This window comes from Pelodiscus sinensis, chromosome 5 (assembly GCF_052426305.1).
Source record: "Pelodiscus sinensis isolate ZL-2025 chromosome 5, ASM5242630v1, whole genome shotgun sequence".
Taxonomy (NCBI): Eukaryota; Metazoa; Chordata; order Testudines; family Trionychidae; genus Pelodiscus; species Pelodiscus sinensis.
This window is the reverse complement of record NC_143056.1, coordinates 97,685,759-97,710,009: the sequence shown is the minus strand read 5'-3', so window position 1 is coordinate 97,710,009 and position 24,251 is coordinate 97,685,759. Positions and strand designations below refer to the sequence as shown.

General features: G+C 38.4%; 1 protein-coding gene across 1 annotated transcript in view; it reads right to left on the bottom strand.

The window, feature by feature from the left end:
- Positions 1-712: 712 nt before the first annotated feature.
- Positions 713-24,251, bottom strand: part of DNAJC24 (DnaJ heat shock protein family (Hsp40) member C24) — a 66,936-nt gene continuing 43,397 nt past the window's right edge. Inside the window, exons 3-5 of the mRNA XM_006128895.5 lie at positions 15,869-16,007; positions 4,165-4,233; positions 713-2,541 (exon numbers count right to left, since the gene is read on the bottom strand). Coding sequence (XP_006128957.1) covers positions 2,417-2,541; positions 4,165-4,233; positions 15,869-16,007 — 333 coding nt within the window. The 3' untranslated portion in view covers positions 713-2,416. The remainder of the gene's footprint in view (positions 2,542-4,164; positions 4,234-15,868; positions 16,008-24,251) is intronic.

Here is a 24,251-nt window from a genome sequence, read left to right as displayed (position 1 = left end):
GTCAAGATGGGTAAATTCAGGCTTATTAAATCCCTCAAAATAATATCTTCCAACTTCATTCATAATTGGCTTCATGTTCGGTTTTCTTCAACTTCAGGTCTGTTAACCTTTATATTGAATATGATCCCACCATTGCAGTTACATTGTTCTCAACTGTTGCAACTCGCCAGCATCATCATGCTGTAGCCTTTTTTTTATACTAAAACCAATTTAGTATTCTCTCCGCAATTTTTAATGGCCACGTTTTTCCTCCACACAATACAGTTGTCATCACTACTGCATTGAAGTCTTAGTTGTAACACAGACATACTAATGGTGCCCAAAACAAGGGCTCTGAAGACAGTGAGATTCCATTAACACAAAACAAATCTACCATATGACTTCTTTGGATAACAGCACTTCCTGATGTCAACTGACTACCAATAGGATAGAACTATTCACTCATTCAATGCCATTGACATCTACATGCAGCATCAGAAGATCATTTATTTCCATTTTACAGAAGGTAGCATGGCTTTCCATTTTATAACCATTAATCTGAAGTTTCACAGATTCTGCAGTTATGGTTTTACCTGGCGAGACTATATCATTCATGCACTTAAGAGTCTCAGAAAATTAATCTTTAAAATTCACACATTCTATATTGTCCTCAGTCAGCTTTTTCATCAGATAATCTATTTGAACATTACATAATAATGCGGAGATGCGAACACACTGTGGTATGCCTGATTTTATTGAAAAAATCAGTCTAAAATACAACCATTGATCCTCACACAGTTAAATGTACCATGTTACAGTTTCTCTCCCTTAAGTACCCCATCCCAGTGGGGCAGTAGCCATAATGCTGACCAATACACTGAGTGAGTCAAAAGCCAACACAAAGTTTTTAAACATGTTGACTTTGTTGCTGTTCCAGTAATTTTTAATAACATTCCTCAAAACATATACATATGAGCTACCCTGCCCTTCACGAGCAGCTGGACACTCATCTTCACTAATGATTCACAGCCATAAACTCTCCCTAGAGTTAGACCTTTAAGCCAGGTCAGCCCTTTCTCACAAAAAAAAAATGAGTGGTAATGGTGATCATTATTAACAGGGACAGCAAAAGAGAGTGACTTTATAGTTCAGTGGTTAGGACATTCATCAGGGAGGCTGAGTCATTGGTACAGGGAGTAGAAACTAAGAACAGCATCAAGAGACTCACTCCACAAAACACTTTAACCTAGTGACTAGGGTACTCAACTAGAATGTGGAAGCCCTGGATTCAAGTCCTTGTTTCAGATCAGGCACAGCAAAGACCTGAACTCACCCTCATTCCAAGTGAGAGTTCAAGCACTGGGCTATTGGGATACTGCCTCTCTAACCCTGTTTCATGTGGCATCTGATCCAATAGGCATGTTATTAGGCAGCCTCTGAGAACATCTACCTGATCAGATCCTGGTGGCTTTGTACGTGCTCACTCATAGAAACAGACACCTTGGGGATTTCGCCACCAGCAATTTAGGCACCTAGAGATTTTAGCCTCATACAGGATTAGGAAGCAGCTAAGCAGAGGCTTTGAGGACCTACATTTTTGACTTTGTGACAATCTTATTGTGGATCTAGCCCTAAGATTCCATTAGTAAGATATTCCAAATATAGTGAAAAGTCCAAATGACTTGTACAAAATAACGACTGCAAAACTGTTTCTTGGACACGTCACCATGCAAATTCTTGAGGTGGCAAAACCACTTTGTACGTAGCAACACTTTAAACAGCACATTTGCAGATACACAGTTCTTAATATGGGGGGTATTAAACATGCCTCTGATCTTCACTACTGGAGTCTGCTAACTCTTGACACGTAGGAAAAAGCTAGCATCTTTATGCATATAAGCTGCTTAATTCAGTTGCATATGCCTAATGTAAGACTGCTTGAAAAGTGTAGACCATTTTCAAAGAAAGCACAGGACCACTGTTTTGCACAGTAGCTGCTTCCTAGGAATTTTACCTTTCCTCATTTTAACACACAGGCTTATCTACACTCTCTTCAAATCACAGTATAACCATTTTTTCCCCAAAGAATACTTCAAGTGTCTATAAAGGTAACTTGTCACCTGACTCTTGTCCATTTCAAAGGAGGAATGTGGAAGTGCCCTATCAACTAGTCGAGTAGTTGATGGAAATTCCATCGACTAGTTGATTACTCGATATTTAATATCCTTAGTTCAGGTACAGAAACTGGAGCACAAAAAGCTTTTTTGTACATAACTTTGGTTTGCTGGTTAAAACTTGAAAAGAGATTTAAGCCCCCCTTTTCAGCCCTGCTAGCATTTGTAATGCACACCTTTCCCCTGACACATTTGTTAACAAATACTGTCCACCAATATTCAGCTGGATGAAACCAACATGTGCAGGTGAGACTACTGATACTTCATCGAAGGATCTCTATAATTAATGAACATGTGTCACAGTAAACCAAGGTAACCTCTTCAGCTTCATTTCTGGAGACCGTATATTTTCCACCACATCGGCATGAGCATGTATAACACTGTTCATCTGTTGAAACAAGCCATTTAAAAACTTAGTACTTGAGCACAAATTGTTTGAAGCAATCATTGAAAAGATATGCAATCTTACTATTGAACTGATAATGGAAGATATAATTCTGCAGAGTTTCTAAAGGACCTTTAAGGTAGACTCTGAATACAGCAGTTCCTGCTATAGCTGTAACATAAAAGGGTAGTATTTCATGGACTATATGGCACTCTGTGCCAAGCAAAGAAGGAATTGTTTTAGTACACAAAATAAAGATTTTGTTTTTAAAAGTGTATCCTCCAATAAACTAGTGCTCAAATCTGCAAAGAATCAGTACTGAATTCTGACAAAGTGCCAAAACTAGTGGAGAAGTTAGGAAATCACTTATGTGAGAACAGATGGGATGTAAATACAATTTTCTGAGATTGACAGTTAGCTTCAGTAATGATGGTTATGAAGATTAAAAAACAGTTCTGAAGTTAGGCTGCAGGAGAGAGAAGCATAAAGCAGAGGAAAGATGGGAGGTCAGATTACAGTGCCCATGATTATTTTAAAGAAGTCATGTGATTTAAAAAAATCCAAATTATAATTAGAGAAATGTAGCAAACCCACTTACTCCTCCAAGAAAGAGAGCGCAAAACACTAGAGAAAGTGCAAAAGTGCTGACTAGCATAGAAAGTCAAGCAGCAATTCCAAATCTATATCCAGCAGCACTGAGGATGGGTATTTGCATAATTTATAAAGATATGAGAGGATAAGACTGATAAGAAAATGTAAAAGGTGGGAAATTATTTAATTTTTGCTGTTCTATTCATTAAGAGTACATCTAGACTATGTTTTACTTTCAAAAGAAGATACACAAATTCCCGTAGAATTTGCATGTTTTCTTCTGATCACTTTGTCGAAAGAGCAAGCAGTCTAGATGCAGTTCTTTTAAAAAAAACCAACAAACTTTTTTCGAAAGAACCTGTAAACCTCATTTTTTGAAGAAGAATGGTTCTTTCGAAAAAAGGTTTGGTGTGGATTTTTTTTGTTTGGTTTTTTTTTGTTTTTTTTTTTTTTTAAAAGAACCACATCTAGACTACTTGCTTGTTTGAAAAAAACCTCTTTCAAAAAAGCAATCGGATGCTGCCGAATTTGCATATCTTCTTTCAAAAGTAAAACATAGTCTAGATGTACCCTTAGTCATATCAGCAAAACCAACGGAAAAAAAAAAGACTAAAGTAAATTTGAAAGGGAAAGCCAAGCAACAAACAAAGTTTAAATAAATCAGAACAATATATCAAATCAGACATAAAAAAAACTTAGCAAATATTTCCAGTCATCACAGTCAAGGGACATTAAAAAGCCAAGAGGCTCAGACTGAGGGCATGTCTACTATAGCATTACATTGGCATATCTGTATCACTGTAACCCATCTGGTGAAGAAGCTCTGTGCTGATGGGAGATTGTTCTCTGGAGGACACAGCCCCTATGTGCAAACTTGTATCACTCGAGGGGAGGGAGCTTTTTTAACTTATTTAGTTTAGGGATTAAAATGACCTAAGTGGTAGTGTAGCCTGCCCTGTGGAAGCAGCCAGATTGACTCTAGCCAAGTCATTCCATTCCTCCCCTCTCCATATAAAAAAGGGGAAACATTCATACCTTTATTCCAGGACATGTTGTCAAGACAAATTTGAGCATCCACTGGCCATGTTTGCATTAGATCATCTTCTAAAAGAAAATAGTTATACCTGTTCAGTTCTGAGAATTTGAAGAGACAGAACTATTGTGTTTCTTACCTGGTAGTCCCTTGTATAAACAGATCACTAGTTAAGTCACTAGAAGTTCTACCCATGATGAATATAGTTAATGAGGCATTTCTCTGGAATGGTTTTGGCACCCATGTCTCTGTTATAAGGCTGGGAGTGCCTCACAATCCCCCAAAGATGCTTGCAAAAGCTTAAGAAAATATTGAAAGGCAGGCTACTGATTTAAATAGGTCATCTACTCACCCCCAAAGGATAGGGAGGGGTGTTAAATGGGCAAGCTTTCATTGTTAAAAGTTCAGATACCATTATGACAAACACGATAAAAATGCCCAGAATAACTTCGATATAGTTACGTTCATGCCGCTGAAATGCTAGATGTGATGTAACGGGGACTGTATTGCTGTGTTGCTTTGTGTGCTGTGTGGTTCCTATTGTCCTGAGCACTGCAGCATAGTCTGCAGGAAGGAGGATGACTCAGACAGAAGTGTATTTTGCCTCTCACACCGAGGGCCAGACATAGGAGATCATTCCTGCCCAGAAAGGGGAACAAAGGTTAGGCGGGGCTGACAACAGGCTGGGGACTAGGACTTGGGGGATGAGTCAATCTCGGCTGGGTTAGGATGAGAGAAGGGGCTTAGAGCAGGAAAAGGGGGAGAATGCTCTTGGTCCCTGTGTTAACATCAATCCTGTGCTATGCCATATCCTGTGAACCAATAAACCTGTTGTACTTGCTGGTTGAGTCATGTCCGGCTGCGGATGGGAGTGCAGGACCTGGTGACTCCCTCACTTCCTACAAAGACTGACCAAGTCCAAAGATCAAATTATGCTACATTTAAAACATTTTAGATTGAATAAGAGGGAAACAGAGAGATTAAATTAGTATTTAAGTTTGAAAAAAAGTTTACTGTTAGAAGTACACAAGCAAATAATTGTAGCATGTGGTCCTCCATGCACACTTTCACAAGCCATTACGCCATCGCTCAGCAGGCCTGGGATGATGCAGCTCTTAGTTAAGGTGGTGTTGTAATCCATTATTGATTAGAGGAGTCACTATTCTCTGACCCCACCTCCTAGGTTTTAGCTAGGGAGTCACCTCAGTAGAATGGACATGAGCAAGCACTCAAAGAAGAAAAAATGGTTACTTACCTCTCGTAACTCTTGTTCTTGGAGATCTGTTTTTCATGTCCAATCGAAATTCCACCCACCTCCCCTTCGGAGAGTTCTGGCAAGAAGGAACAGAGCAGAGAGGACCAGCAGGGGTATATATGCGCCAATATAGAGGCGCCACTCCAGGGGGCTCCCTGGCTGGCCCAACAGGTACTGCTGGGGAAAAAAACCTCCAGAATCCATGCACATGGCGCACACCCACCTCATTCAAATGGGCATGAGCAACACATCTCGCAGAACAACAGTTACGAGAGGTAAGTAACCATTTTTTCTTTTAGCTAGAACTAAAATCACACACAATTGCACTGAGCATTCCTTTGTTCATTTTCTTCTGCCTACTCAAAAATTCTTGTGTCTAAAATGTGTCCAACAAAATGAAAATTCAGTATGTTCTTAATTAACATTAAGTATATTTTAATGTTACATGAGTTCTGCTCAAGCTGACTTACAGACGTTAGTCAAAGCATTTATTACACTGGCAACCATGAATATTTCTAGCAGCATCAAAAAGAAAAAGTCTCCACCAGGCTCTTCTCTCCTGGTCCCTGCTGTAATGACTTGAGAGACAAGACCACCCATCTACTTTCTGCTTCTCCTCTTTCACGGAACATGATGATACTTTCACTATGCAGCCGCCTCTTTTCAGAAGTGGGGCAAGAGAAAGGAAAACTTGTGAGGTAAGATGAGACATTTCAGAGGGGAGGGAAGGTCCACATTCCCCTCTGCAGCACAGTGAGCAGGCAGATGGCAGGAAAAAAGTACTTGAGGCTGTGGAGGGTCCACTATTTCCCAGATCCCTTGAAGGAGAAGGTATAAATTCAGCTGAAAAAACAGGCCACCCTTCACAGGTTTTACCAAGGTGTGCTCTAGCTCAGGACAAGTTTCTCATTGAAACAGGGAAGTGCTTGGAGATAGCATTTCACAGGTAAAAATGCACAAGGGAGAGAAAGGGCATATGTGTCCATCAAGAGGATTTCAACACACAAGAATGAATGGGACAAACACCCAAGGGAGAAACAGTGATGTGACGGTAGCAGTGTTTCTTTCACAACTCCGCCTTGTTTCCTACCACACTGTTAACTTTGGTAATGGGAGGGAGACAGACAACATCAGGTTAGTAGCAGTCCATCTAGCTCACATACCCTAAAGGATGGAGCCAAATGTTTTAATTTCAACTGTGCTTTTCCTATTTACTATTGCAACTGTAACTAAAAAAAAAAACCTGGGCCAAATTAATCCTCCGTGTCACTCTACTGAAGTCAATAGAGTTACAGCAGAGAATAATTTGATACATTATCATTACAAGTCATTCATAATATGCTTTAATAATGATTGGGTAATCTGTTAGATTATTTTTGAAAAAAATTTTTTTTAAGAACTTGGGTCTCTACATAAAACCTTCAAGAACAATACACACACACACACACACACACACACACACACACTCTGTGTGTCCATTTTATTTTTCATGCTACAATTCTTTGCTTATGTACTTCTAACCGTAAACTTTTTTCAAATTTAAATGCTAATTTAATCTCTCAATTTCCCTGTTATCTAATCTAAAATGTTTTAAACATAGCATAATTTGATCTTTGGACTTGGTCAGTCTTTATAGAAAGTGAAGCCTATATGAGTTAGCAAATTTGTCTACAAAATTAGTTATCTTGAAATATCTACTGAATCTGTTACTTATCAATAGCTGTGTGTCCTTCTTAACTGTATGTACTTCAGCTTGCATACTACAACCCTCAACAGACAGCTACTGGTTGTTTTGGCAAGAGCTGGTTTTTATAGGCTGGGGAACTATAAAGCTTAGCTCTGGTTTTTATGCTTGAATACATACTTAGGTACATTTGACTCATCAAGTTGTTTAGATCTGCATATTTTGAGATACATTCCTGAATGCAGATAGAAAATAAGATGATCTGGTTTTGTGGTTATTTGAAAAACAATCATTAAGTCTTTAGAAGTACAGGCCCCATGACCTTGTGTTCTATCGCATTTTTCTGACAAGAGGTGAAAAGGATTCTGCAGATTCATTGTCTCAACTGTAGGATCTAAGAAAACACTGGCAGGCTTATCAGAGAGGTTTATGAGCCTGCAATTCAAGGAGATTAAAAAGAAAATCTACTGAGATTCTTTCAGGCTGCAGAATAACATCAAATAACTATTAGCAGCTTGGTTCAGTAAAGCTTTACTAGAGCTCTTGCTGGGTCATTCACGAAATTTAAAGGAGGAAAGGTTTTTAAGCTTTGCTTAGGGATACAATAAATATTTTTTTAAACAAGCAATAAATGAAAATCTAGGTTTTTTTAAACTACTCCTAAGAACAGTTAAAATATACAGTACTCAAATTATTACCTTCTGGTCAGTCATGATTCTGGGAAGGGTTCACATTTTTTATAACTACAGTTAACTTATAAAAAATACATCTTATACATTGCCAGACTGAATAGAAACTGAAATACCTAAAAGGCCTCAAATAAATCACACAATCTTAAAAGTAAGTCACAATGATATTGAAAACTTGGTACTGCCAGAAGTGAAGAGAGTTGTTTTTTTAAATTAGTAAGTCATGTATCTATTCTTTCAAAAGTACTAGTATTTTTTTTCTAAGCAAGCAATCTGTTTAATTGAAAATAAACATTAGTGCTACAAAAATATATAAAAATTTCAGTAAAAGTTTAATGAAAGAAGGATGCGAGTTGAGAATTGTTCTAAAAGCAATATCCCCTGCTTTTGATGAAACATTGCTTCTTAAAATATCTATTTTAAAACAAAACTACTAGAGTTTAATACTGTGGTTTCACAGAGGAGCTAACACCACTGGTCTCCTTCCTTGCCCCTGATATGCAACAAGTTAATATTTTCACATTATGAGCATATATTTAGTCAAACTTTCAAGTTTCAACCTGGACACTAATTCATAAAGCACCAGAAGCTAGGATATAGGTCCCATTCAAAATTCCACCCACCAATCCTCAGTCAATTTAATTTGTTAAAAGTAATCCTTTATAAGCGTCCAAGCTAACAAAAACTTAAAACAAATTGTATTTTAGTTAATGATATGAAGACTAACTGCAAAACTTTATAAAAATTGCTTGAGGAAACCTCAGGCTCAACCTGTCAGAGCACTGTACACTCTGACTTAAATAGCCCCCTATCATTATGCAGGACTTCACCCATGTGCCTAGTGATTTGCTAGATCAGGGTGGGAGTGTTCACGCACCTTGGAAGACTGATTTCATTTCCAAACTGGGATAAATAAGTCTCCCTTCTGTTTATTCAGAGGTACATTACAGGCAATGGAAAAGCAAGCTTCATTATACTGACCTTTAATGTGTAATAATTCTGTTCTGGGAGGAGGAATCATTTTGGTGGCCGAGAAATTAATTCTATATCTATGGGCCATTCAATCTTAAAGATACTGAAGAAGAAATACCACTGCGAAGAGTTACTTGTGCATTTGGGACTAGAATGAGATTAGCCCACCATACACAGCCACAAATGGGTTAATTTACAGCCACTATGAACATGGCCTGGATTTTGAATGACCTAGTGGTAAAAGGCTGTGTGTCCCATTATCAATCCCTGAAGTCACTGAGTGCCTATGAAGTTCCACAATCTTAAGATCCTTAGCCAGAAACACAATATACAGTGCTGTCACTTTAGTGGTATACCTGCCAGGCAAACTGCAGGGTGTCAGAGAGTCCCACAGGGCCTGCCACATTGTGGCTGTGCTTGAAGCTTTATTTTGGTTTTAAAAGGTTTCTTGGCTTTACTTATGCTTTTTTAAAAAAAGGATTTTCATACTAGGGAACAACTAAATATACAACATATTAAATATCTCTATTTTCTTGTCATGTGCTAGTCAGAGTTCTCTGCCACTTGTGCTATTAAAAGCATTTTTTAGGCACTTCTCTCTTGCTTCTCTGGCTTGATCCTGCAGTGAAGTTGTAATGCTACTTCTATAGCATCCTAATCAGCTCTGCATCCACACTCAGATGTCAAATACAGCAATGATTTCAGTGTAGTATGAGAAGGAAAGTTGGGATGAGGGAGGAGTACTTATTTTCAGGAACCCTTAAATATCCACCCACTGCGATAGGATTGCCACCTCTCTCAGAGGAATTTCCCAAATCTGAAGGCAAAAGCCCTCTGGGACAGTTTTCAAGTTTTAATAGAGAATCAGTGAAGCCTTAAACTGCAAATGAGGATATTTTAAAATCAGCTACTTTTTCTAAATATCCAGGAAGTCCTAAATACAATGTTCATGAGTTGAGGACTTCATCTTCACCAGTCCTTCCAGATAAGGGAAACTTGGCTAAGTTGGATAATGAAAGATTTTAATCCTGTTTCATTACATTTTCAAAATCTTTCCAAAATTATTTTTAATATTGTTTTGGTATGTATCTGTTCAACTGCAGAACTATAGCTTCTGCATCTGAGCACAAATTTATGTGAACATCTTAGTGCTCCAAGGAGTAGACATTTTGTAAGTCTACAATATTTACAAAGCTTGGTATAGCATAACTAAGAAAAGTACCAATTAACAACTTAACAGATTTTCATAAAAAATAAATGAGATATTTTTCTTAAAATGCTCCAATTCATTTTTTTCTTCATTTAAATACATCAATGCTTAATCTGCAACCCGTGGCTGATATATTTTCCCTGCTAACTGAATTCTTTGATAATGTCAATGATGTGCCCATCTCACCATTTTATATACTATGTGTGTGGCTGAATAGAATTTTTGAGAGAAAATTAATTGAATATTCAAATAGGTATTTAGAACTATTCCCCACTCTGGTATTTGAATTTACAGAAATACCCAAACCTGGTACTAAGACTAGAATAAAAAGGCAAGTCATCAGTAACTAACATTTCAGGTTCACAGCTCAATCATGCATTGGACTCTATTAGCACAGACGGATTACTTCTAGTTAAGAATAGATAACTTTTCTTTCTTAAAAAAAATAAAAGTAATATCTGGAGCATCATCATACACCTTCTCCATGCACACAGTAATCAGAAATTAGGAGTTAGGCACTAGTGACACACCCAATGCATACAAAAGTAAATGGGAGTCTTTTCATTGACTCTGGTAGATGTTGGTGGAGTCTCCAGATGGGAAAGTATTATAGGAACTGCCAGCAGAAAGAAAAAAAATCCCATGAGTTTCAAAACAATCTGTACTAAACATACAAGATTTAGAATTTTTGTAAAATGTCTTACATTAATTGTCATTTACTTCTGTCACAAATTTAATTAAACCTCAATACATGTTCCAGTAGTGCTTAGAGATCCTCAGATTGAAGGTATTTATCCAAAGTAATATTACTATTGAAAGGGCCATTATACGATGTGTAATCACACTAAAGCACATGCTACTGCATGTTAAAATGATTTTATTGTCCAGATTGTTATTTTTGCTATTGTACTTATACAGCTTCTTGATGCAATTTAACTGTTTTTCAGGAAGAAATCAAACTGTTTTTACCAGAAGACAGACATGGCATAAGAAAAATCAATAAACAAACCTTCACATATAGCTATTTATGACTCTGCTAAAGAAACTCATTCTCTGGAAAATCATGTGAAGTAACCAGATAGCTTGCAGGTTCAGGAGCTCTCATTACCTCATAGTCACAACGGTTATTTTTACGTATCTGTAAATAACTAAAGGAGCTGACATGAACTGACAATGAGCTTTCAGTTGATATGTGATGCATCCAGATCAGTTCAAGAGGGCAAAACCAGATTTCCAATAGACACTTGGATAAACAAAAGATAACACTAGCCTGATAAAGCTTTTCTTTTGCTATAGTTCTGAGCTGATGGTTGATGTTTTCAGGTATATTAGTACAAATATAAAAACAGTACTGAAAACAGAGTGGAAGCTTATGAGGTTAGAGTATGCCAAGCTTAACTTGTTACAAGGGAAATAAATTTCTTCAAAATTGTTTTTCGATTAAAAAATACAAATTGTTGCCTTCTCCCCCTCCATATAGCACGAGAAGGCAAGATGACCTTATTTGTGCCTCTTGATTATCTTGGAGGTATATTTTTTGCATGTTTAAGCTGTTTTGCATTGTATGAAGGAGTGTACAATTCCTTTAAGAGACTAAGCCTAATCAAGATGGCCCTGCCTAGGCGTTATACAAACAGGAAGAGGAAGCTGATTTAGAGAGGGGATAGCAGAACCTTTGCAGGTTGCAATGGTTGTTTGCTCTAGGAGACTAGCCTAACCAAAGGCTTTCTTTTGTGGACTTTACGTTGGCAGCTGAACCAGGGTTCCAAGGTGAGGACCTTATGAATTATTTACTGTAGTGACTCCTTTCCTAAATTATTACTGAAAGAGGCCACACTATTTTGTTAGTGTGTATTGGCTTCTTTCCGCTAGGCTGTTGACATGAACCTACTGCCCAAAATGAGAAATTAAGTTGGGTATATCTGCGACATAACACTGGGCCAAAAAATACATGTCTAGCGATATCCCTCACCTTTACACGTTGTTTAAAAGCACATATTTTGAGAATTAGTGCACATAAAAAGTACCATACTGAGATCCCTGGAGATTTAAGGCCTTTCAGGCATAGAATAAGTACTACAAGGGCAGCAGTGCAAGTATGTTGCCCTAATGTACATAAAACCTGAACTTGGAGGGACTTCTGAGAAGGATACAGGACCATTCAAGAAGGCCAAATATGTGGTTGTGTATTGCAGGCACACATGTATGGGCATCTTATCCATTGCACATAAACCACCAGTCCAGTGATAACATTTGGTAACAATTACTAACATAGCTGGATTTAAGGTTGGGATTTTAGCCTAATTTAGATTAGCCTTTCAAACGAATTCAGTGTGCATCTTTTAGGAATGGGGGTTAAGATCAGAATGAATAAGTTTGTTTTTAATAGGCGAACTACCATGTGCTTTTTTCCTTCTCCTGGAAGCAGAAGACTCAACCTTATGAAAAAGTGGTATTCTTACTTCATTTCCAACATAGCAAAACAAGGGGTTACTGAAATTTTCACAAAATAGGCATTTCTTGTAAGATTTCCAGATCACATAAGTCTGGATAAGTATCTGAGCCAAACTCTTCCCCTTTGTACCTGCCCTAACAGAAGTGTCCATGAAATTGATTAGAATCATTATTTCTGAAGTGTGCTGTACTGGCAATTCAAACAGGATTCTAGTCAATTTCATTGCCATTCTGCTGAAAATTGAACTTACTGTGAAGTGACTAAAATTCAAAATGACGATCAAGGTGTACATCCTGGGCACAACTTTAGGTGAATCACACACTAGTGTTGTGTGAACAGAATCCTCTATTTTAGAATGCATAATCTTTGCGATACATAATTGGGCATTCAGGTTAATAAAAATAATAAATGTGCAGTTTGTTTTCCTTTTTTAAGTGTCTTTACATTCTCTTGAGTTAACTCTCTAGAGACGTGGTTTCCAACTTTTTTTTAATACTGCGGACCAGCAAACCCATTTGCAAACTTTTGGAAGACCATCAACATTTTATTTGCATATTTATCGTGTAAATAATTAGTATGCAAATAAAAAGTTGCCTGCTGACTCTGTCTTGTCACTGCACATCCCTCCACCTCCAACCCCAGAACTCTCTGACCCCATCCAGCCAACCCTGGTACTCTGTGTCTCTGTATTATTAAACTTGCCAAACTCATCATCCGATATCCCCTATATCCCACTAACCCCATTACCGCACAAATCTGTCTTGCCAGGCCTGTCACCCCAGTGCCCACCGTCTCCAGCTTCCTACCACTCCCTGCTGCCAACTTCCTTTTATCAACCACCTCTGTCTTGCCTGGAGAATGTCCTGCATCCCCTGTCACTATCAACCTTGGCTCGCTGTGTCCTAGTGACTCCTGACTTAAACTGACCATCTCCCATTTCCCCAGATCCTGCCCCACCACTCCCAGTGCTCCCTACCCCTGCCCCACTACCTCCACTTCCCCTTGCTCTGCAAACTCCATGACTGCCTGTTGTGCCAAACCCCGATCCTGCCCCACTGACCCTGCAACTGTCTATTCCTTAAGCTCTGAGGCCCCTAACCCTGCTCAGACGCCCTCAGATCTGCTGCCCTGAGACACAACCACTGGCTCCGTAACCACTGGCCCAATGCAACCAACCCCCCTCCTACCCTTTGATCTCTAACCCCTGCCCTCCCTCAGCCCCAGCCCTTCCCCCTTAACCCCGAGCCCCAATTCAGCCCCTTGCTCCTCAGTGTCTAACACCCTTTAACCTCCATCGCAATGCCCCATACCTTTTGACCCTTTATCCACTGACCCCTACATCCCATGCCAACACTCTCTTGCCCGGTGACCCCATCACACCGTCACTCAACACCCCTTTGCCCTCTGATCACACCCCACCCCCACGTCCCCCCAGAGCAAGGCTGCCCCCTCTAGTGAGCGGGGCCATTACTGCTGCGCAGGCAGGGGATGTGGCCATTGGCAGCATGCATACTTCCTCCTCCTTCGCGCCCTCTTCCTCAAGCTCATCGCACACCACCATGGCTAAAGGCAGGGGAGAGCGCAGAGCCCTAGCCAGGCTGTCATCTTACCTGGGTGGGAGGGTGAAGGGGGGGATGAGGGAGGGAGGTGCCTCCTGCTCTGCCTCCTCCTGTAACCGCCTCAGCCGCAGCACTGCCGCTGGGCAAAATCAGCAGGAGCCACCGCAAACTGATGGCTTCAGCTACTGCAGCCACCACAGCCCGGCAGCCAGCGGTTTGCAGCTTGGCAACGATCCGTGGACCAGCAGTTAGGAACCACTGTACTAGAGTAACTCCTTTGGATTTCAGAGTCTCAGAACACACTGATACACCTTTAATTCATGCTAAAATTCTTTAAAAACAAAGCTACTTAAAAGCAGTCTGTGTCTACTGCTACCACAAGAGGATAGAATAAACTATATTTATTCCTATATAATTCCCCTGACTGCACTGGTGGAATGGAGCCCAGTATATTAAAATTCTGTGGTATACGTTATGGCTTTAAACTAAACACATTACTTCTTATTAATTTTTTCACATCTAAGCATGTTGTAGATTTTTACAGCATCAGTCACCCACTCTAAAAGCATAATGAAGTGTTTTGAGAATGAGAAAAATCTTATTCTGAAATTAAATCAGCCTTTTTTTTTTAAATACCACTGAGGCACTAGATCATTTCAATATAATCATAATATTGCTTAAATGAAAAAAAAAACCCTACTGTTTGAAAATCATTTGTTCAGTTTTTAAAATTTTACCCTCATGCAAATACTTACTGTCTGAGAAAGTGATATATTTAAAAATAATTGGAAATTCATGTTGAAAGTAAACTTATATGCACTGTGCATCATTCCTCTTATCCTACAATGATGTATATCTGCTATTATGACTAAGCTTTTGTTTCTCAGATAAAATTCTGGTAACTTCAGCAGTGGGGGAGTTAAAATCAGTGCAAGAGAGAAAGATTTGATGGTGTGCCAATGTACAATGGAAGGGAATTCAATAAGCTGCAGAGACAGTGGGCTTTTATCAGACACATTGAAAAGTGGTGGAGGCTACATGTCGATGCTGGACCAGAGTGTATTACTGCAGAGAGTGCCAGAGTGTTTTCCCCACGGGCAATACACTATTATTGACTCCCCCCATTACCATGTAGGGTGGATATACATTTATTGAAGTTTCTAATGGAAGGCTGAGGGACTCCTATCCTGAGGCCAGAACAAAAAGACAGCCTATCACTTCATGTAATGGTAGCCCATGTGTGACAGACCTGACCTACATTTCCCCCTTTTCTTTCTCACAACAGCCTGTCGCTGTTTTAAGAAGCTATTTTCTGAGATGTATAAAAAGAAATGCTGTGTTGGAGCTGCCTAGTTAATGTGTTTTACTGGAATATTATTTATAAACCTGTTTCATAAACAGTAACTGTACTAGAGATGAATTATGAAAGCTATCCTAAAAAGCACACACCCAAAAAAGAATGTGCCTTAATTTTGATGTGTTTATAAAGCCATATGTTAAATCGTATCTTAGACATAACTCAGTATTCATATCTACAAAATGCAGTACTGGCCATTACTTGAAGTAGTTACGAAAATTTACTGAACCTATTGTAATGATAAAAAGAATACCTAAACTATATAATGAGAATCTAAATTTCACATTTATTAAAATCTGTAGAAGTACCACTACCTCATGCCTTACTGGAAGTAATTCTATGTTTTTACTGGTCAATGTATATGAATTTATCAATAACATATCCAAATATGAAAGTAGAACACGGGCAAATAAAACATTTGGTTCAGAAACAGTTTTCTTTGAAAAATACTATTGAACTACTATTCCAGCCCCTGCATGAAAGAGCTGCTGCCTCTACAGCCAGCACTCCTCGACAGGAACCTACCACGGCGCTGTAGGTCATACTCTTTTTTTGTCTCTTCGTTCCCTAGAATTTTCCACGCTTGATCAATTTCGATGAACCTCTGCACACGCTCCTCCACTTCTCCTGCTGGCACATCTGCGCTCTGTTTGTCTGGATGATACTGCCAATCAAAAGAAAGGGGGGGGATGAGATAAAAGAGGGGGAAATCGATAGTAAATCTGATATTAATTTAAAAGTGGGAGGAGAGGGGGAGGAAGAGGTGGTCTGAACTAAAGAAAACGAGATGACAATGTTGGGTACAGGAGATAACTGCCAGGTTAATTAGACCACTGAAATAGCAGCAAATCCACCAGTGGTACAAAATGTCACAATGTGCACTGACAACATTTTCTGGATAATTTGCTAATGGAATCATTGGTCTTATGGACAATTTACCTAGAGAGAATGAGTAATGCAAACAGAAAGAGGTACATGCAGAGGAATACGACATGGGAACACGGGGAAATGCTTTAGGTGCAAGCCGTTTTTCTTTAACACTACATCTGGCTACATTTAAAAAACAGGGCCACTGTTTAGTTTCAATCTAATCATAAATAAACTGAATGCTTTATTAAATATGTACCTGTTTTTTGTATTTTAAATAGTAAAAAAAATATGTAAGATCAAATATAATTTACAATAAATGAAATTCTATTTTGAAGCTATGCCTCAACATCTTTAATTTTTTCCAGTTCAGTGAATCAATAGCTTTTCCAAATATTTAATGTCATGGATCACTGGCTACAAAATTGTGTCATTTTAGTTAAATGGTTATTTGAGGACAAGGCTATAAGATAAATCATGTACAAAGGCAAAAAAATAAAATAAAAACACTTTTAAAAATGTCTGTTCTCCCCACGTTAAACAGCACATTCTCCTTTTTTGTTTTGTTTCAATGTCTATTGAAAAATAGCTCCATGATGTCGTCTTCTTGCTCATTGTATAAATTCTTATCTCATTTCTAAGGAATTTTTTAATATATATTTTAATTGTTCATATTGGATCAACAGAAGAAAATCATCAACAGGAAAGAATTGTTAGGCTAATGGCAGGGGAATGGGCAAGTTTAAAACACTGTAAGAATGCTGTTAGTTTATTATATTTCAAAATATTCCACATTTACTTATTTTCCTCATAGTAGGAATATTAATTTCTGCCCTACACTAATAAGAGTTTGGTTACCTCAATCTGCCATAGATATTTAGACTCTGAGGGCCTGTACCACAAGTGAGCGCTGACAGAGAGTGGAATTCTGAACAAATATTTCCAATTATACAGCAAAAGCTTTGTTACCTGGCACTCATGGGGGGGAATTCAGGGTTCCCGATTAATTGAATGTGCCAGATAATAAAGCTTATTGCACTGTCTCCTTCCACTACCAGCAGATGTGGCACTTGGCAGCTTGAAACAGACTGAGAGGAAAGGAGATGCCTGCTGATGACATCAGTGCTGGCTGTCAGAAGCCCCACAATGACCTGTTGGACAGGAAGGAGTCAAGTGTGCACTCCTGAAGACGTGTTGGTATTGTGGCTGGGGGCAAGGCTGGTTAACAGAGTTCTCCAGTTAACTGAGTACGGATAACAAAGCTTTCACTGTAGTTTGTTTTGGAACAAGAATATGCTGTTATGTCAACTTCAAATGATTGTTTCTCTCCTTTTCTTTCACCTGAAAAAGTGGGCTGTGCCCACCAAAGCTCATGATACCATCTACATTTTTTGTTAGTCTCTAAGGTGCTGCAGAACTATTTGCTGTTTTTAAGTTTATTCGGTTACAGACTAACACGGCCACCCCTCACACTCTCCTTCACAGACAGTCATATGCTAAGAATTCAAAATGAACATTGCTGCTAGAGTCTGCTCACTAATATGGATCTCTATCATTTGCATTATTGGGAATAATCTTGATAATGTCCATCCTCCACACCCTCCAATGTAACAATGGGAGAAAAGACCACAAGTGCAAAACGTTCTCCTAGCTCAACTATTTTCAAATCCATTTTTCAACACACAACTGATTGTGCCTGCAGAAGTGTTTGTTCACCCAAATGATAAACTCAAAAAGCTAGTTTTTTATGTATGGAACGCATGCATTCCTTTGCAGTTAGCTGTACATTCAAAACCAGAGGCTAGTTGAGACTTGCAGAAAATATAGCCTAGGCCCGTGGTCACCAACCAGTAGATCGCGAGCTACCGGTAGATCTCAGGGGCTCTAAGAGTAGCTCTTGAGCCCTCTCTGAACTGCGCACCTGCGCAGTACATTTACATAAGATTTCCTCATGTAATGTAGGCGGGGCTTCAAGGAAGGGGCGGGGCAGTAGATCTTCGCCTGTTCTGAGACTTAAAAAGTGATCTTGGGTGTAAAAAGGTTGGAGACCACTGGCCTAGGCATAGTTGTAGTTCATACATGATCTTGTAGAATGTGTATTTTCAGTAAAAATTAGAAATAGAAAAAGTTTATGCTATATTTCTTTTTGGAAAATTTTCAAAGTTAGACATACAAATTGGAAGATTTCCCTCTCCCTCCCCCATAACATATATGAACAAATACAATCTTAAACATGAATGCTGCTACATAAATCAACAAGGGACAGTTATTACATTTCATGTTTAAACCAGGAGATGATGGGAGAAGGTTTAAACCATTGCATGATACAACGCATATCATTGTAATTTATTAGTCTTTGTCTTTACTCAGATTATCTATGAATCTTTGCCCATGTTCAATTGTGTTTCAGCTTTAATAATATTTGCTCAAGATAGTAGCTAATCATGTGCATTGTCCTACTGATCTTTTAATTGAAATGGTCACATTATATACATATTAATGGTTGATAAATATTAAAGTAGTTAAATTACATAGTGGACTAATGTAGATTGCTATATTTTTGCATCATATCTGCCTGAGTTATGCATTCAAAAATTACTGAAAATCATTTTTTTTTAAATGGTAAACATATCAGATTGGTCAGCAAGCTCTTTGAGATAGATCTTATTCTTATGTTTAGTGCCATGTCAATTTTAAAACAGTATAAATGTATTTCTACATAGAGATTTTCTATTCCAAGTTTCAATCCCAAGGGAACCATTTTAAAGATTTATTTATACATCTCTAAGGAAAGAGAGACACATAAATAACAACAACTTTCATAAGTGAAATACCTTATTAGCCTTTTACTACTTCAGGAATAAGTATGTGCTTCTGTAATACATTTTTTATCACACTTATACTTAAATGAATGGAACATTTGGAAGTACTAGGTGGGTCCAGCCTTATGCAAGGAGCATACACACATCTAATACATGACTCAGTACAATGACATTTAAACAGTGATATGAATTCATGGCATCAGTTCATGAAAACATATAGGACAAAAGCTTTCAACACAATTCATTAAAAAACCTGTTGCCCAGAATAGCCTACCTTTTTATTGGCCAAGAGGCCGGCCTTAACTGTGTACTGAAGACCAAGTGGGCAGCTCCTGATTTCTGAGAGGAAGCAAACCAGTCATTAGTAACTGATTGCTCACAACAATGCTAAGAAAATTGGCTTCTCTCCTGCTGAGAATATTGAAGACTCAAACAAAAACTGGTTCCTCTACTACTCCTTCACAGTGAAATCATGGCTGATAGAAAATAAATGTGCAGTTTTTGACGAGTGCATCAACCAATGAACGGGAGAAAACAATTTATTGAGGAAGTAAACAGATCATCCTTTCAACCACATCCAACTGGCCTAAAAATAATGCTGACAGTGTTAGAAATAGATATTACACAAAAATAAAGCCACAACGAAAAGAAAATGATTCACAAGAGCAGTAGTGGTGTCAGAACAGGATATTTGGGTAATTTTTTGCTGGATAATCAACACAATTCTAAGATTTTTTTAACTTGTCACTATCTGATTAGGGATAATAAAATGATCCTTTATTGATTAAAAAGAAACCTTAATCTCGACAAACATACATCTGCTACAATGTAGATTTAGATAACTTAATACATGCTATTTGTATGGTTTATATAATCACACACAAAGTCACCATCACCTGAATGTGTTACTGCCACACAGGCAGAACTACCTTCAGTTTTCTAATATTTCTGTAAAAAGAGATGTTTCTTTTGTGGGGCAATAAGATATTGTGACACAGAGATTCCTTAGCAAACGACCTCCTGTTCTTTGCAAACAATGCTCACCTCAGATCTAACAAATTCATTATACCAAACATCTTGAAAAATGGGAACAAGGTTCCTTTGACAAACTAAACACGGAGAAGGGAAAACTTTATTAAACAGGAAAGGTAACTTTTAGTAAGTGTAGACCTAGGCTCACTTTTTATAAAAAAAAAATAAGGCACGGGCAACATTATCTCCTGTAAATATAAACCAACTTATTTCTCTCTGTAATTGTCCAAAGAAGAAGTAGGACTGAGTGGACTTGTAGGCAATAAAGTTTTACATTGTTTTGGTTTTTAATGCAGCTATATAAAAAACAAATCCACAGTTGTAAACTGCACTTTCACAATAAAGAGATTGCACTACAGTATTTGTATGAGAATTGAAAAATGCTGTCTCATTTTTTTTACAGTGCAAATAATTGTGATATAAAAAATGAAGAGAGCACTGCATATTTTGTATTCCTTGTTGTCAATGAAATAAATATATCAGAAAACATCCAAAATATTTCATACATTTAAATTGGTATTCCATTGTTAACTAGTGCAATTAAAACTGTGATTAAATCACAGTTATTTTTGTTATTTGTCATCTGAAGAAGTGGATTATGCCCACGAAAGTTAATGACCCTATATATTTTTGTTAGGCTCTAAGTTGCCACAGGATTATTGTTAAGATTGTTGAGTTACAGAATAACATGGCTATCTCTCAGCGTTATTTCTGAGTAAAACGCATGAGTTAACGGTGATAGCACTGATTTTTTCTATTCTTTTATTGAATAGTTTCTTCTCAGAATTCAAAATTTAAAAAAAAATTAGGGTGACCATCATTTCGTACAATTTCTTTGCTTTGTACTTTTCTAAAATATTTTAGCTATCAAGATATCCTTGAAATTTATAATATTCTGATCAAAATATAGCAATTCTTATATCCTCAAATATTAAGTGGGAGACAGAAAAGGTGAAAGAAATAGAATATAAGACCACAAAATAGGATCCAAGAATCGTCTTTTGATTTAAAAGCTCTTTTGGGACACAATGAACAATCTAATAAGCAGCTTATTTATAGTTCCATTATTTATCAGTACTGTTAACTTTGTCTTAAATCCAATAGTTATACTAGGAATATTTTAACACTTATTTTACATCAACCTTTCAAAATTCTATTCACCCATTCATGTGGGACAGGTAAAATTCTCCAATTTGTCAAGATCATTTTGAACTCAAATCCTGTCCCTGAAAATGCTTGTAAAGCCTCTCAGCATGGTGTCATCTGCAAATTTTATAAACATATTCTTAAGTCCATTATCCAAAAGTCTGAGGGGGTAGCTATGTTAATCTGTAACTTTAAAAAAGAAACAGCAGTCCTGTAGGTCCTTAAAGACTAACAAATATATGTATATAGTATCATGAGCTTTCGTGGGCAAAACCCACTATATATATTATCAGAGGGGTAGCCGTGTTAGTCTGAATCTGCAAAAGCGACGAGGAGTCCTGTGGCACCTTATAGACTAACTGAAGTGTAGGAGCATAAGCTTTCGTGGGTAAAGACTCACTTCGTCAGATGCACGTAGTGGAAATTTCCAGAGGCAGGAATAAATATGCAGGCCAGGATCAGGCTGGAGATGACTAGGTGGATCCAATCAAGGAGGATGAGGCCCACTTCTAGCAGCTGATCTGGAGGTGTGAATTCCAAGAGAGCAGAAGCTGCTTTTGTAGTTAGCAAGCCATTCACAGTCTTTGTTTAATCCAGAGTTGATTGTGTCAAACTTAAAGATGAACTGTAGCTCAGCAGTTTCTCTTTGAAGTCTGGTCCTGAAGTTTTTTTGCTGCAGGATGGTTACTTTTAGATCTGCAATTGTGTGTCCAGGAAGATTGAAGTGTTCCCCTACAGGTTTTTGTATGTTGCCATTCCTAATATCAGATTAGTGTCCATTGATTCTTTTACATAGGGACTGTCCTGTTTGGCCGATGCATATAGCAGTGGGGCATTGTTGGCACATGATGGCATATATTACGTTGGTAGATGTGCAGGAGAATGTACCAGTGACAGTATGGCTGATCCGGTTAGGTCCTGTGATGGTGTTGCTGGTGTATATATGTGGGCAGAGTTGGCACCGAGGTTTGTTGCAAGGATTGGTTCCTGAGTTCGAGTTGTTATGGTGCAGTGTGTAGTTGCTGGTGAGAATATGCTTCAGGTTGGCGGGTTGTCTGTGGGCAAGGACCAGCCTACCTCCCAAGATCTGTGAAAGCGAGGGATCATTGTCCAGGATGGGTTGTAGATCACTAATGATGCGTTGGAGAGGTTTTAGCTGGGGACTGTAGGTGATGGCCAGTGGTGTTCTGTTGGTTTCTTTCTTGGGCTTGTCCCGTAGCAGGAGGCTACTGGGTACACGTCTGGCTCTGTCAATCTGTCTCCTCACTTCCTCGTGTGGGTATCACAGTTTACAGAATGCTTGTTGAAGATCTTGTAGGCGTAGGTCTCTGTCTGAGGGGTTGGAGCATATGCGGTTGTACCTCAGTGCTTGGCTGTAAACAATGGATTGTGTGGTGTGTCCGGGATGGAAACTGGAGGCATGCAGGTAAGTATAGCGGTCGGTAGGTTTTCGGTATAGGGTGGTATTGATATGACCATCACTTATTTGTATCGTGGTGTCCAGGAAATGGACCTCCCGTGTAGATTGGTCCATGCTGAGGTTGATGGTGGGGTAGAAGCTGTTGAAATCATGGTGAAATTCTTCCAGAGTCTCCTTCCTATGGGTCCAGATGATGAAGATGTCATCGATGTAGCGTAGGTAGAGAAGGGGTGTAAGTGGACGAGAGCTGAGGAAGCATTGTTCCAGGTCAGCCATAAAAATGTTGGCGTATTGTGGGGCCATGCGGGTGCCCATAGCATAATATATATATTATGTTAGTCTCATCTCATCTGAGGAAGTGGGTTTTGCCCACGAAAGATCATGATTATATATATATTTGTTAGTCTTTAAGGTGCTACAGGAGTATTTGTTTTTTCCATTATCCAAACTCATTATTAAAATAGTGATTAGTACTCGACCAAAGATTCATCTCATTGGCACCCCAGTAGACGTTCTCTCCCAATTTAACTGTGAACCATAACTAATCTGTGATACTTTGATAATATTGTATCATAACAATAATCACACATTAATGTTTTTTCAGCAATGCATCTCAACACTTTTTAGGAATATTAATTTTCACAAGACCCTTGTCAAGTAACTGAGTTAAACCCATTTCACAGATGCTTAAACAAAGACAGATATTAAAGTCCCCAAAGGAACTATGGAGTTTAACATCCAGACTTTGTTTCTGTCCTCTTCATACCCATGAAACTGGATATGCAACCTGCAAAAATTCATTCTAGAATTTATGCACATAATAAACACATGCAACAGTCTTAATTGTCTTTATAAACTTAGGAACACTTTACTAACGCTTCATTCTTTGACAGGCTTTTTGGAGAAGGATAAGGTTAAGTTCCTCAGTATAAACTGAAGGCAAGAGCTTTTCATAGAGTTTATATTTCCTTTTTATTATCAGCTGATTGAGATAAATTACTACTTCCTTTTCACTGTAGCTGGAGTTAGTTGGCATTTATGTTACTAAGCACTCTCCCACCCCGAGGCCCTAAATATCCTGGGGGTGGGGGAAAGCCTCCTCCCACCCTGCCAGGAGCATGTGACACTTTAAAGTGCTGCTCGCTGCTCGCGGGGGGGGGGGGGGGTGGAGGGAAGAGGGGGAGGAAGCGGAGGAGGCTTCGCGCACTCCCCCATTCCCAGGCCAATCAGGCCCACCCCTAAGTTATAGTAAGTTTAATTATTGTCCAGGTACTCAGCAACTTTGAATGTAGTTTCTTTTTAATGCTAAATCTGAAGTAAACAAACAAATGAGTTTACTCTGACTGACCTTGCATACACATGTATATGCATACATGCAGCTGCCAACTCTCCTGTTATTGTACATCTTGTATGTAATATATTTTTTAAAGCTCTGGCTCCTGAAGTCACACAGATATTGAGTTTCGTTTTGCATAAAGAATATGCTTCTAGCCCTCATGGTTGTGAAGAAAAGTCACATCCTAAAGAACAGCAGGTATAGGAAAGATTGAAATATTATAAATTCTCAAAATTTCACTTTTAAACCTCTCTTTCAAGATTTTGGGGGACTAGTTCATGATTT